General features: G+C 41.1%; 1 protein-coding gene across 10 annotated transcripts in view; it reads left to right on the top strand.

Annotated features, from left to right (window-relative positions):
- EDARADD (EDAR associated via death domain) overlaps positions 1 to 8,645 on the top strand; it is a 28,015-nt gene extending 19,370 nt beyond the window's left edge. For 8 of the 10 annotated variants that reach the window (XM_049831559.1, XM_049831561.1, XM_049831560.1 and 5 more), the window contains 3 exons: positions 272 to 372; positions 3,199 to 3,244; positions 5,782 to 8,645. In XM_049831559.1, the coding sequence (XP_049687516.1) occupies positions 272 to 372; positions 3,199 to 3,244; positions 5,782 to 6,158 (524 nt within the window). In that variant the 3' untranslated portion in view covers positions 6,159 to 8,645. The remainder of the gene's footprint in view (positions 1 to 271; positions 373 to 3,198; positions 3,245 to 5,781) is intronic. The other 2 variants (XM_049831563.1, XM_049831562.1) reach the window with 1 other exon arrangement.
- The last annotated feature ends 6,662 nt before the right edge of the window (positions 8,646 to 15,307 follow it).

The following is a 15,307-nucleotide window of genomic DNA, read 5'->3' as shown; positions in this document are numbered from 1 at the left end:
ACTCTTGCTTCAAAAATAGTGTGGTGGTTGTTTAAAAAACAACTGCTGCACTAATAGCTAAGTTCTGCAAGGATTATTTTTTCTTCACACAGTCATGCTCTGCATGATTGTTGCATTCTCTGCCAATTTAATATTTGGGGCTTTTAATCCAGCATTTCCCAGTGACTGATCATGTTATGGAGTTAAATTTTGTATGCTAGACACCAATAATTTATGTTTGATAGTCTTACTATTTAAATTTGTATTTGTGTGGAAGACTAGTGTTTCACAGTCTTTGTCTTAGATGAGGAATACCTAACAGATCAAGTTACATTGGAAATTGCATCTGTGAACATCAAGACCCTTACGTCAGATTCTGGCCTAATTCAACAGGTAAGAAAAATGATAACTGAATGTGAACTAAGTTATTGTTGTTGATTAAATAAGAACGTTAACAAATAAATATATTTTCAGACTATATCTGGAGAGCATGGAATTACTCAGTAAAACAGACCAGAAATAGGCTCTCTTTCCAGGAGTTCATTGAAGTGAGCTTTTGTGGAAAATAGCTGAAGAAAGGTTATTTCATCATTAACATGTACTTTGTAATTTAAATAGGTTTTGATCAGTGTGTAGATGCTCTGAAGAAGAGCTGACAAAGAGTTAAGGCTTTGTCATGCATGAATAAGTGAAGAAGTATGGAGTTCTAGGTTTTGGACTCCTTGTGTTTTGCCCTTAGGGAGGCATTTGGCTGTTCTGCTTTGACTCTGGGACACTGCTCTTCCTGTAGTGGAAGCACTCTCCACTGTTTGTGAAATCTCACATTGCCGTAGGGTGGGCAGTGCTGAGCGACCCCCATGCTCCATCATTACCATCTTTCAAGTGAATGTTATTTGCTGAATTTCAAATTGATTCTCTTTGGGTTGAGCAGAAAACTTGGAGAAGAGAAATAAATGGGCATTTTCCAGTGAGACGAAGAATTAAAAGGAGTTCCTTATGCCAGAGTCCGAGCTGAATTTCATCATAAACAAACATGGGTTTGGTATGCATTTCACAGATGATGGAGGTAACGGTCTCATTCCCATCATCAAGAAGAGAGCGTTTATTGCTAGCTTAGAATCAGTATAGTTATTTCAGTGCATTAGGGTGTTAATGGTTCTACAGAGCTGGAAAACTTTCTGCTTATCTTCTCACTGCATAGGCTTTGATTAGACCTGTAGAGGTTGATTGGATTTTAGTTGTGGGCAAAAACCATTCTTGCTTAATGCCTTCATTTCATGGGGAGTAATACTGCATTGTCTTATTGCAATTACAATACAAGAAAATGATCTTGAATAAACCTGTGTGCATCTGACTTGATAAAAGTGGATAATAACTGATCAGTAAAAATACGAATTTTGAACACAGATGTATGGCACAGGTAAGTATCCCTGTTTTTCTTTGTACTTTTTGCAGTACTAGCCACTCTTGTTATTTTTTATCACAAGACATGAGTATAATGACATCTCTTAAAGGCATTTAGGTATTAGCTTTCACAGTACAGTTTGAGCTTTCATGAATTCATAAAGCCTGAGAAATGTTACTAAGTTCAGAACAGCAACTTAGCTATTGCAAAGTAAGTGAACAGTATCTAATTCCCGCCCCCCCCCCCCCCCCCCCCCCGCCGCCGCCTCCTTGTTTTTATTTGCTTGCTTGTTTCTTTTGAAACTTGCCTCTGGGGAGGCTGAGCTGTGATGGGCAGCTCCTCATTCTCCCAATGAGCTACCCTTCTGGGGAGTTGCTCCTCAGGGCTCAGTAATAATGTTCTACCTTTTTAAGGAATTTGTGGGAATGGAGACTGATGACTATAATCAGGATATCCAGATTTAATTTTTCTTAAGCTTTAGGTGCTCACATATTGCCACGAAGGCCAAGTTCATGTTTAAAAAGCTCTGTCCAGAGAAAGCTTAAGTGGTGCCAGTGGAAAAGTAAACTACTAGAAGATAATGGCAAGGATTATTCTGTTGCAAGTGGCATGTGCAGTGTTAGATTTCTCTTGAGCAGAGAGCAGACATTTTGTGGGGTGAATTGATGTTGCATGTGCGATCTTGCGGTTTTCAGGGAATAAAGAAATGCGGAAAACAGCATGCAAATTTTTCCTTTCCTAACAAAGTCTTTAAATATTTTGGGGATAGTTTACCTTCTTTATAATTGGACTGTGAATGTATGCATGTTCATCACATCAACTGAAACTGCCTATATTCTATTTTTAGTGGATTTCTTAGTAAAGAAGGTCTAGCACATTGGAATAGAGTATCTTATTACACTATATTGTTACTCAGTTGACTTGTGTTTGCATGCACAGCCTGCAAAATGTTAAGAAGCCTGCTGTGATAGTTTTGGAAGAATGACGCAATACAAAAAAATCAACAATACTTTTTTGCAGCTATCTAAGGGGAAAAACCCCTTCTGCTTTCATCTTTAAATCCTCAGCAGAAGAAAGCTATTTCACCTGGCTGCACACCCGCGTAGTTAAAGGAAGGGCAGCTGCAGTTTCCCGCAGTTCTAGGATCAAGGTGCTGTCCTTCCAGTTTTTAGATGTTGCTCTCTAAATAGTAGAATTGAAATGTTACAATGTGTGTTGCAGTCTCAAGCTGCTAAGTAATTTCATTATGTTTAATTAGCAGGCAAAAAGCCACTGAGGGAATGTTTACTTCAAACAGGAGGAGGGTTAGACGTGAACCAGCAGAAATGTTCAAGTCCACCTGTTGTCTAGAAAAGCTTCCTATGTATGTAAAGAAATTTGTAAAAAAAGCTCCTTCACTTTTCCTAGATCAATGAAACAGTCCCTTACTGCATGTTGTAGGCAAAATTCTATTTTTTTTCATTACAAAGCATTTAAAAAATCTTTTTAGTCAATCCATATAAATTGTTGAACAGCTGTTGAGGGATTAAGAACAAATTATTCAAAAGATGTAACCCCATAGCATGTCATTAATAAAGATGACATTGTTCAGTGGATACAACCAACAGGGCAGTTTTGTGAGCCAAAGCATGAAAATGCTGCCTGAAAAGACTACAGATTGTCACTATTTCCTCAAAACCAGATATATTCCCTGTCTGACTTTACAAGTAGCTTGGGATTCTTCTGCAATCTCCATCCACTTGTAAATTAGCCAAGTAGTTATTCTGGTGTTCAAATAACATTGTTTTGATTTATATTTGTTTTCTGCTTTGTAGCCAGAAGACAAAGACACACAAAACCATAATGACAAATCGCTTTCAGGTAATATGTCAGCTTTACTGTTCTACATATTTTATTCCTAGATTTTCTTTAAAATACTTTATTAAAAACTGCTATTTGTCATAACCAAGAACTGTCTGGGTAGTCAATGGTTGTGCTCATTTCATTACCAGTGTCATTTACAGCTTCCTTTTTGTTCTAAAGGGGGTGGTGATCTGTAATGCAGACCACACTAAATGTGTAGATTGGGCTTTCCAAATACATCTAGTACATCCACCTTTGGAAGAAATCTGTAAACAGCTACCTGGAGAGAGTAGAAGCTGGCAGTGGACTGTGGGCAGGGGGCTTACCCCATAATTGTATGAGCTTACTGGGGGTGTGTGGTGTGTGGATGATATGCAGCCCTGTTAATCTAACAGCGAACAACTGAGAATTTCCTGTTAGTAAAGAAACTTGTCCTATCATGTAGCATTAGGATCATGCAATTAGGTGGGTAGGTCATCATTTGCCCATCAGTATCTAACACAAGGCATCTTAGAAAAGCAGGATTCTTTATAATGCTTTTGATAGTCGGCACACGGTATCGCATAAGGAGCAGGTTGGTTTAGTTTTGTTTACCTATAACTGTGCCCTGTGTTTTCTTTACCCCTTCTTCCCTCCTTTTATTGGAGGACAAAACTTACTCTGGCATCCTTGCAAAGCAAAATAAGATGAAATTCAGATAAGGTGCTTTCCTGCCCTTTGAGCTCAGCCAGAACTTTGATTGGATTACATTCATTTTGCCTTGTTTCTATAACTAAGTCTTGGTATAAGTGCAAATTTTATCTCTCTTCAGCAAGAGTTTAGGGTGCACAAGAACAACAGAATATTTCACATACATATTTCTGTAAAGAACAGCTGCAAGGCCTGTGGAATACCTGTAAGCAAAGATGTCACCAGAACTTGTTTCCCTTTAACAGGGAATCTAAGCATTTGTATGAAGTTATGTGTCTGTAGCAGTGTTGTTGCTGCACGTCCTAACTTGTTGAAAACTTCAGAAGATGTCTTTAGCCTGCTAAAAAAGCAAGCCGATCAGCAATGTTACAAAAATAACAATAGCCTGTTCTTCCCTTAAAAACAAAAAGCAAAGTGCATGCAGAAGCTACATTCGGCTGAGTTGCTTTTATCAGCACTAATATTCACAATAAAAAAAATCACAATTTGATGGACTTTCTGGAATTTTCACACAATCTGACAATAATTACTGCAAATGAAAAAAACAAAACAAAACAAAACAACCTTAACAAATGCTGTTGTCTGTATGAGTAGGTGGCACTGAGTACCAGATTTGCCCTTTGCCAGAGATACAGTTCAGGTCTCTTAGACCAGCACTGATCCAGCACTTGTAAATTGTGTGTCACTGTTTTCTGTTGTTGTTTTTAATCACTCTCTTGATTAGTATCAGTTTTCTTATTGTAATGTCCCTTTTTCAAAGAGTTTTACCCCAAGTAGGACCAGTTACTTCCCTATTTCAAGCTGTACTATGACGCTGGAGGGCAGAAGCTTTAGAAAGTGCTTCTAGGCTGTGTCCATTATCTAATACTCTTTGGACATACCAAATTCTCCCTGCCTTCAAAAACGAGTAGGGAGTGTTAAGGTCCTTTCTGCAGCCAAAATGCTCAAACAATGCCCTATACCACTGCAATATTAAAGGTCTTAGCATTAGTATTTAACTAGAAACATGACTAGAACTGGTTCTACATGCTTTTACGGGTTATTAATATATCATATAGTCTGATAGCACCACGTTGTTCACAATGCTGGGGAGATATTGACTGTTGTGTGTGGGAGACCTCTAAATGGCAATTTTCAGTCTTTGCTGCAGATTTTAGAATGTATCACCACCTACTTCCAACAGTTTGGTATTTTTATTTTTCTCACACATGGAGGAGTATGCACTTTATTCCCTTCTATAATGTACCTTAAACAGGTTTGCTTGGTAGAACAGGGACAGCTTTTATTGTAAGAGCCCTTACAAAGCAGAGGAACATTTCCACTTTTTCATTGTGTTAAAATACTAGATGTTAGTTGTGTTTGCAGCTGTCAGCAGAGATTCTCCTGGTGCAAATATTTCACATTGTTATGAAGGCAGCAGCCCAGAAGTGCAAAACCTTTTCCTTTGTGCTACACATATGTATACAAAATGCACATAATGTGCACATAATCCTGTTGGTGATGTAAGCAGGGGTTATGACAGATTCAAGGAAGCAATGTAGTTCCCAAAACCAAAAAAGGGTAATATCCCTGCTCACATACTGGATTGAATTGCATGCCTTTTCTATAAAAGTATGAATATGGTACTTTCAAAATTACTGTGCTTTTGATTATAGCCACTGAGTGTAGTGAAGAGAGAAGTCTTAGAAAGTTAATTTCATGAGTACTTCATAAGGAAAGGTATTATATCTCACTATTCTGACTTTTTCAGAAACGATTCATAGGAACATAATACTTGTCAACCCTTTGTGCTTTTAACTTTTTGTTCCTGGTGAAACCACAGCAATAGATCCTAACTTCTCCCCATGTAATGGTTTTCACTGCAGATCTCAAGAAAACCTGCAAGGAAAATGGCACCTGCTCCTTGTGCTTATTCCGTGCACCGACCATCAGTGACATGCTCAATGATGAGGACTTGTTGTACACAGTGAGGCTAAAGCTGGATCCCTGCCACCCAACAGTGAAAAACTGGAGAAATTTAGCAAGCAAGTGGGGGATGACTTATGATGAATTGTGTTTCCTTGAACAGAAGCCCCAAAGTCCCACCTTGGAGTTCTTGCTACGGAATAGTGACAGGACTGTGGAGCAGCTGATTGATCTCTGTAAATTTTATAAGAGAATTGATGTTGTGAAAGTGCTGCTGAAATGGGTGGAGGAGGAATGGCCGAAGAGAGGGAACAAAACTTACCAGAATGACTTCTAGGTCAAAGAAAGTTGTTAGTTCATACATGTTAAACGCTGGGACTAGCTGCCACTAGTACATGGGAAGTTCCCCTTGCAAGAGGGAGAGAGCCTGTACTGATTGTTTGTATACTGTGTAAGCTTTATGTACTGTATACACATATATATGTTCTGTGCCCTCAGGGTTGCAAAGATAACCTTCCAAACATGGATGGAGTAATGCAGGTTGTGTTCTAGAGTCTACAAATGCCTTCAGTTTCTTTGCTGCTGTTTGTAGCCTTCCTAAGCAGAAGAGGAATGAAAAAGCCAGACCACTGGTTTTACTGCAGCAGTTGTGAACCATGTCAGTTGTGTGCTGTTGCTATTGGGAAAGCCACAATTAGAAGGCAAGTCTCTTGGCCTTTCTGGCAGCCCTTCCACAATTTTATATGTTCTACCTTGTAGAAGATGAGAGGTTATTTTTTTCTTTTTTTTTTTTTTTTTTTTGAATATTTTTTTAAGCTTTATGACACTGTTTTTGGCACAGAAACACCTCAGTGTTCCAAGCAGTAGTTTGGACTTGCATGTTACAACTAATTCAATGTTTCAACATCACATTCAGGCAATTTAAGCCTTAAATCTCTTTTATGAGCAAGAATAGATGTTAAACAAAATAATTACTTGCATAATTCTACGTCATAGGGCATATATTTGCTATAGAAGAAATCATGCAATTCAGAGAGACTTTCCAACCCATAACCACTAGGGACCAAAAAAAACAAATTCAAATGCTTTATACTTAAAATGACTTTCCAAAGTTTTGAAGACAATATACACTCTGAGTGCACTTATCTGTTTATATCAAATGCCTCTCGCTTCGCGGTGTGAGGTGACGGCTAATGCCTCGCCCACAGTATATTAGTAGTATTGAGTATAACTTCCCTTTTCACAAGCTGTGGTTTTCTTTACAGTTCTGTGTGTTGACCTACTTTCTGTCTCACACCAAAGTAGTTGCACACTTCTGTGAAACTAGCAAAAGTTTGTGTATTGATTAAAGCCACTCCAATGGGAAATTAACAGATTAATTCATCTACAGTCCAGGTGGATGGTTATTAAAGCACTTACAGTGGTTTAGACTGCTATTTCTCAAAGAATTTTCATACTCTGAATTACACTGTTTACGTTTTAAATACTGTAGAAATTGGTCTTTTTCCTACCATTCTTGTGTTCTAATGTTTTAAAAAAACTTCTGAAAAATCAATTATACAATACGACCTATAAAGTACTTACAGCTATAATGCCACACACAAAAATGTTGTGACTTAAAAATACTTCTGTTACCCTTACTAAAAGTATCTCAGACAATACTAGTATGTACATAGGTGTATATACCAAAGCACTGGTGAACAGTATGTCAAGATGTGGGGCAAAACTAGAATGGGGTACAGGTTGATGCACTGTTTACTTTTCTCAAGTAGAAATGACTAAGAATTAGTGGCAAAGCTGAGGGAAGTCTAATGCTGTATGCTGAGTTTCTTCCTGTAAGAGAATGAAAAGGGACCTCGAGTAATACTATGCTATAGATACTGAGCAATATGGTTACAGAGAAGCTAGAAGTAAAGACTAACATTTTCAGTGTCAGCCACTAGTTCTGGGGTGGCATAAATTAGCTTTAGTTTAGTGACTTCAGAAAGTTGAAGATCTAGTTTCAAGGTGAAAAGACTGACCTAAATTTGAGGTTTGAATTTTTATTTTTTTTTAAATTTTGTGGAAGACTGGAATTTTTAATAACTTTTTTTCTTAACCATTCCTCAAACAAGCTGCTGCTCTTTAGAACAGTAAGTTTTCTAGCCATATTTTAAAGAGGAAATTGTACTGCTGTATCTTGTTGGGGCTGCAGTTCAAATGTTTTTTGTTCCTCTTCTAGGAACAGGGGTTTCCCGATAGATGTCTGTCAAATCTAACTTTTGCAAATAATCTTCTGTCTTTAGTTAGGAGCTCTAGAATCAGCTTTGAGGACTACTGCTGTGGCTGGGCTGCCTGCTATTTTCAATTTCTACAGAGGCATCCACTGTGTATGTGCAAATAGCTCATAATGCATCTTGTCCAACATAATCCCCATACCTTGGGCCTACTATATGCACAATTTAGGATTATGTGTCTGTGTGTTAAATTGTTATGAGTGATGAGTGCTGGCATGTGTGCCAACAGCTTTTCTCTCCTATAACATACCACAGGTATATGTGTGTGGTGGTAGAGTATGCTCTGCTTTGGTAGATCCGGTCCAGCAAGGAGCTGGAGCACTCACCTAAGACTCACAATGGGAACATGAAGTGATGCAGCAGCATTTCTGAATCAAGATGCTCAACTGATATCTACCACTTTTCCTGTTTTCTGGCTAAAACTTGTAATTTTGAAGAAACACTGTTGTCTTGTGGAAATGAGTTCTGATTCCTTGAAGCTCTTGAAAAGTCAATGTCAGCTGCAAGGATTCATGTCTGATGGAAATAAAGCTGCTTCTGAGAGTTCATATGTGGATTCTATATAAATTCAATACTGAAGGCTGAAAATGTTAGCCTTAAACTTCATCACACACTGGATTACTCATTAGTATACTTGAAATATTTTTTTCGTCTTTGTATGGCATGAATTGAGATGTACACACTTTTTTTAGTTTTATATCTGTTTACAAGATACTGGGTCTGAGTGTTCAGTTTATTCTTATATCTTCTTTTATGATGTATACTATTTTTAGAAGAAATATAGATTGTCAGTGTTTGACTTTATTGTATTTGGTTTTATTACAGCTAGGAAAACAACTGTTTTCCTTCTCAACAGTCACCTTGGAACCACTGAGCTATCAACTAGTTCTGCTGTGTAAAAAACCATCTTGTATACAAGATTCATGGCGTCTTAAAGCACCTATGCTTGCGACAGATACTGCTGTTCAGGGGATGAAGATGCACTTTTTAAAAATCTTTTCCATATGAAAAATGAGTTAATTTTGATAAATGATGAACAAAGATGTTTATATAGAAACTTGCAGTGGAGTTATTAACTATAGGGAGGTATGAAACCTACACTGGGTGAACTCTTCCTGAATTAATAACCAATATGGTAATGAAGGTTAGAGTATCACATGGACACTGAAAAAGCTCAACTAGACCATCAGTTTTGTTCCATTATATCTTTCTCCTATTCACATACAAGACCCACTTTCCCTTGAGGGATTTCCAGTTCTTTGGCTGCCATCTCTATGCCTGCAGGATAGTCAGTGGCCCTTCCTGCCCACTTCAGCTTCTATGAAGATGTCCAAACCAATAAATTCTTTCATTCCTGCAGCTTTATCTACGACACGGTGAGCCTAATAACTGTTCTTCAACAGCAAAGGTACAGTCTTGTGCTCTAGGAGCCCCTAGTTTTGCTGTAAGGTCAACTATGGGGCATCCCCAACAGAATGGTGACAGTATCCAGTTGCCTTACTCACTGCATGCACTTCCTTTTGATCTGTGGAGAGGAATGCAAGATGGATTTGTGGTTGCCCTTTGGAAGCCTACCATGAAGGATAGGGAAGACAGCATGGCCCCAGGTGCTTGCTTGGAAGTAAGTTGTACAGAAACTGTAAACCATACTTCTTCCTGAATCACTGCTGAATAATGGAGAGTGACAGCTCAGTCCGGGCTGTGCTTCGTGCAAAAGACTGCATGTTTTTCACTGTCTCAAACTGACTGCCTCCCACAGTTCCAAGTCAAGCTGTTAGCAAGTGGAAAAAAATGTAAATTCTGCCTTATGGTGGTTTCAGTTAGGGTAACACTGTTGACTCGTGGCCAGACATAATTGGAAATTATTTGTAGGACAGCAGAATTGTTTAAAACGAGGTCAAAGAAAGTGCATGGCATTTATAATAATATAAAGAGCAGCCTACTTCTGTAATTTTTGCAGCATATCATGTGCTCTCTCCGTGAAGGAAAAGCAATTAGTTATTCATAACTAATTTCAATATATCTTGTAAGTCTTAAATTTTATGTCAGTTTTGGACAGTAGAGCAGAGCGGCATTAAATGAGGACTTGGGCTTGTTGCGTGTTTTGACAGAAAAGTGCTTTTCCTTGCCCCTGAGCTCAGCTAGTCCTGATTACATGGCTAAAGTCAGTTGTTAGCCTTAGCTGGGTAGGGAAGGTATGGATCTACTGGTCAGACAGGCTGAATATGAGGAGCACTAAGAAGAATTTATTTGGAAAGGTGGAGTCTGTAGCACTCGTAAGACTGTACATTGGCCAGGAACTGGGACTGAGTCATCTTAGAAGAAACTAGTGGCAAAGAAGAACTGACAGACCTGGGAAAGGCTTGCCTGTGCCTTCTGTTGGGGCAGGGGCAATTAAAACAGCCAGGCAGACTTATTAGTTGGTTTGTTCTCTGTATTTTACCTTTGTAGGGTGGTGATTCTTGATTTCAAAGGCAGGTCATTGGGGTAAATGTATATTTGTTACTGTGGTAATCAGAGTTGCATCAAAGAATCTTAAACGTCAGAAAGATAAAGCTGTGCAAGTCTTGTTAGGATGGGATCAGCAAGGTTGGCTTTGGCCTTTTTGAACTCCGACAAGAAAATGTATTGGTGTGCTGGGTTTGTTCAGGCTTTGTTTACTGGCCTTCACAGTGCTATGAAGATGAGGATTAAAATTGGAGAAGAGATGAGAAAAAAGTAGCTTCTGTCAGAAATAATCAGTAAGACGTAATGTCTATGGTGTTAACTTTCTCTTTTCTCTGATTTATGTATACAGTTTCCTTGACTGAAAATCTTAGTTACTTACAGCTGCATCTTTCTACTTTTTTTGAGAAAATCCCAAACAAAAGGTCAGATGTGCTAGTAACTTGGAGAATAAATGTGTTCTGTGTATCTGTGTACAGCATGAGATGGCATCGTGGTTTAGGCCCAGCCAGCAACAAAGCACCACCCAGCTGCTTGCTCACTCCTACCCCTGGTGGGATGGGGAGGAGAAAATGTAATGAAAGGCTTGTGGGTTGAGACAAGGGCAGGCAGGGATCACTCACCAGTTATGGGTATGGGCAAAACAGACTCAACTTGGGGAAAAAAACCAAAATCAATTTAATTTGTTACCAGTCAAATCAGAGTAGGATAATGAGAAATAAAACCAAATCTTAAAAACACCTTCTCCCCACCCCTGCCTCCTTCCCATCTCAACTTCACTCCCGAATTCTCTACCTCCTCCCCGCCAGCAGCGCAAGGGGATGGGGAATGGGGTTTGGGGTCAGTTCATCACACGTTGTCTCTGCCGCTCCTTCCTCCACAGGGGCGGGACTCCTCACACTCTTCCCCTGCTCCAGCGTGGGGTCCCTCCCACGGGAGACAGTCCTCCACAAACTTCTCCAATGTGAGTCCTTCCCATGGGCTGCAGTTCTCCTTGAACTGCTCCAGCGTGGGTCCCTTCTGTGGGCTGCAGTCCTTCAGGCACAGACTGCTCCAGCGTGGGCTTTCCCATGGAGTTACGGCCATCTTGGGGGGCATCTGTTGTTCCCCTCTTCACCTCCATGGGCTGGGGGGGGGGGGACAGCCTGCCATCTCACCACGGGCTGCAGGGGCATCCCCTCCTCCGGCACACCTCTTTCCCCCTCCTTCTTCAGTGACCTTGCTGTCTGCAGAGTTGTTGCTCTTACATCCCCCTCCTCTGTTTGCTGCAGGTTTTCCAGAAGTTTTTTTTTTCCTTCACCAGCAGCAGGTCTGACTTGGACCTTGGGAAGATTCTAGCAGCTTCTTACAGGAGCCACCCCTGTAGCCCACCTCTCCTGCTACCAAAACCCACCACACAAACCCAATACAGACAGATAACGCAACCTTACATATCCACATAAAGGTGCATTTTTTTTAATTATGAGCTTGCTTCAGAATTACCCAATATTTGGTTTGAGAATGTTTTTTGTCTGTAAAAATAACCAAAGATTCATGTTGTTGATGACATAAAACACATTTACACAACTAAAGTTGTGTGTAAGTTTCTTAACAGGAAGAGCCAGGATAAGAATAAGAAAGGGGCACCCAAATCCTTACACTAGCATCTTGAGTCTAAACTGAGGGTTTTTATCATGTTTGTGCCCATTATATGTGAGCTTTCCCCACTCCTCTCAAGCTTTAGTTCATTCACGATTCCATAAATAATTTATTAGATTTTTTTTGTCCTCATTTACTTTTGTCTTTACTTTTCTCTGAAGCTGAGTTCACCAACTCAAAGGTCTATTAAAAGCCTGTTGCCGTCTAACCACCAGAAAACACCTACCATCTCGTGGTGAGAGGTGATACTACAGCCCTCTCATTTCTCCCTTGAAAATGGAGCAATGCTGAGGGCAAGAGAGCCCACCTGTAACTGCAGAGACCCAACCGGGAGATCCAAAGGCAACTGCAGCGAGAATGACGGTGTAGCTAAGGGGTGAAGGTTGTAGTCCTAAGGATCTTGGGTTTGGTCACAGTCTCTAGTTTGGAGAACATCAGACAGTTTTTTGGTTTTCACAGATACATGGTGTTTCTTGCTTTTTATCTCCATAGGTAGGTAGGGACTGAGACACTATGTTTGTGTAGACTGTGGCATAATCATCTTTGGGGGGGGCAGACAGGGCAGGCATAGCACAGGTTTGCTCTGGTATCTGTTGCAATGAAAATGGAAAGTGATCCCGACTGCTTTCAGAATCCTAGAGCATTGTGTCATCGATTTAAAAAAGAAGGGGTGAGTATGTTTTACGGCTTATATGGCCTATAATTGGTTTTCAAAAGGACCAGTGACTTCTTGTAACTCGTTTGTTCTTTGGCCCTCATACCTAACCTGTATCTTGTTTGTTTCTATGCTTCTCGTCAACGTTTTGATTTAAAAAGCAGGCATTGCAATGAAAAAATAGACTACTTACTAGTTTCTGAAGAAGCAGTAGCATTTTAAGCTTTTGAATGGCTAAGCCCATTATAAAAAAAAAAAAGGCTTTTTATTTTATTCCCTGTGATTTGTAAGATTTGTGCATTAGGCTTTAAAGTGAAAACTGGAAGATCTGAATGATCTCAAGCTAAGTATTGACATATCAAGGAAGAGTTATGGAAGGACACTGATTAACTTGTAACAAATTAAGAGTTATGGAAGACAAAACACTGCCAGGTTTTTGAGATTGTATGAAGTCCTTACACATAAAATTTCTGCTGAACAGTACGGTGTGTGGGAGGCTTTACTCCTGTGGCCTGTAGTACTGTATTAACTAAGGGAAGAAATTACCGTTATTCTGGTACCACACAACAATATAAAAAAGATTACCTGAGAGTAACTTTCACTGGGCAGGTTTCTTAATGAGGACTAGCAGTCTACTTTGACTGCCTTGCTGTAATACAGGCCGGTGCAGTGGAAGTTTGTAGAGCAATTGAATAGCAGGCTTTTTGCTATGACCCGACTATAGAAAATAGTTCTTGGTCCTCTCTCAAAACCATGCCTGATTCTAAGGGATTGTGGTGGATTGACCCTGGCTGGACACCAGGTGCCCACCAAAGCTGTTCTATCACTCCCCCCTCCTCAGCTGGACAGGGGAGGGCAAGTATAACAAAGGGCTTGTGGGTTGAGATAGGGGCAGGGGGAGACCACTCAACCAATTACCGTCACGGGCAAAACAGACTCAACTTGGGGAGAATTAACTTTATTGCCAATCAACCAGAGTAAGGTAATGAGAAATAAAACCAAAGCTCAAAACACCTTCCCTCCACCCGTCCCTTCTTCCTGGGCACGGCTTCACTCTCGGATTCTCTACCTACCCCCCAGCAGCGCAGGGGGATGGGGAATGGGGGTTACGGTCAGTTCATCACACGTCGTTTCTGCTGCTTCATCCTCTTCAGGGGCAGGACTCCTCACACTCTTTCCCTGCTCCGGTGTGGGGTCCCTCCCACAGGAGACAGTTCTTCACAAACTTCTCCAGCATGGGTCCTTCCCATGGATTGCAGTTCTTCACAGACTGCTCCAGCGTGGGTCCCCCGTGGGGTCACAAGTCCTGCCAGAAAACCTGCTCCAGCGTGGGCTCCTCTCTCGACAGGGCCGCAGGTCCTGCCAGGAGCCTGCTCCAGCGCGGGGTTCCCACGGGGTCATGGCCTCCTTCGGGCACCTACCTGCTCCGGCGTGGGGTCCTCCCTGGGCTGCAGATGGATGGATATCTGCTCCACCATGGACCTCAATGGGCTGCAGGGAGACAGCCTGCCTCACCAGGGTCTTCCCCATGGGCTGCAGAGGAATCTCTGCTCCGGTGCCTGGAGCATCTCCTCCCCCTGCTTCTTCACTGACCTGGGGGTCTGCAGGGTTGTTTCTCTTACATGTTCTCACTCCGCTCTCCGGCTGCCGTTTCTGTGCCCCCTGCAACTTTTTTTTCCTTCTTAAATATGTTATCCCAGAGGCGCTACCACTATCGCTGATGGGCTCGGCCTTGGCTGGCGGCGGGTCTGTCTTAGAGCTGGCTGGTACGGGCTCTGTCGGACATAGGGGAAGCTTCTAGCAGCTTCTCACAGAAGCCACTCCTGTAAACCCCCCTGCTACCAAAACCTTGCCACACAAACCCAATACAGGTATCTTTCCCCAAGCAATCCGCTTTGCTGCTCTTTAATCTGAATAGCTCTTCTGCAGTTCTCCTCAAAAGAAATGTTATCATACCTTTCTGTGAATGAATCCTTCAAATCCGATAAAGCTAAGCTGATGTACCATTTAAAGCAGCAATCCTACAACTATTAGCAGAACTCTAGCAAGTAGATATGATTTGGTATGGGGGTTTTGTGCTGGTTCATTGTAGAATAGGAGACTGGGTATTATTTAGCCAAGATATTAAAACGGTCTTTGTGACGAGTGGCTGAGTGCCATTCTAACTTTGCTATAGCCACGTGCACTGCTTCCTGCAAGGCGAAGAAGTACTGTAATGCCTGTAATTGAATGGGATACAGTGACACAATTCTGTGGGCCTTTTCTATTGAAACCTTTATTTTTGTCCTCATCTTTTCCCCATCCGGCGTATCAACAGGGGAACTTTAAGTAGTTCCTCTCTGAGCAGCTTATTGCTACACATCGCACGGACTTCATTGCCCTCTCTGCTTACTAGCCCCAGACAGCCAAACCCACGCTCGGTGCAGCCTGTGAGGGAACGGGAGGGTAGAAGCACAGCCGGGGTCAGCGGCT

The sequence above is a fragment of the Accipiter gentilis genome, chromosome 28 (assembly GCF_929443795.1).
Source record: "Accipiter gentilis chromosome 28, bAccGen1.1, whole genome shotgun sequence".
NCBI lineage: Eukaryota > Metazoa > Chordata > Aves > Accipitriformes > Accipitridae > Astur > Astur gentilis.
Note: the sequence above shows the minus strand (reverse complement) of the source record. Positions and strands in the feature narration are given on the sequence as shown.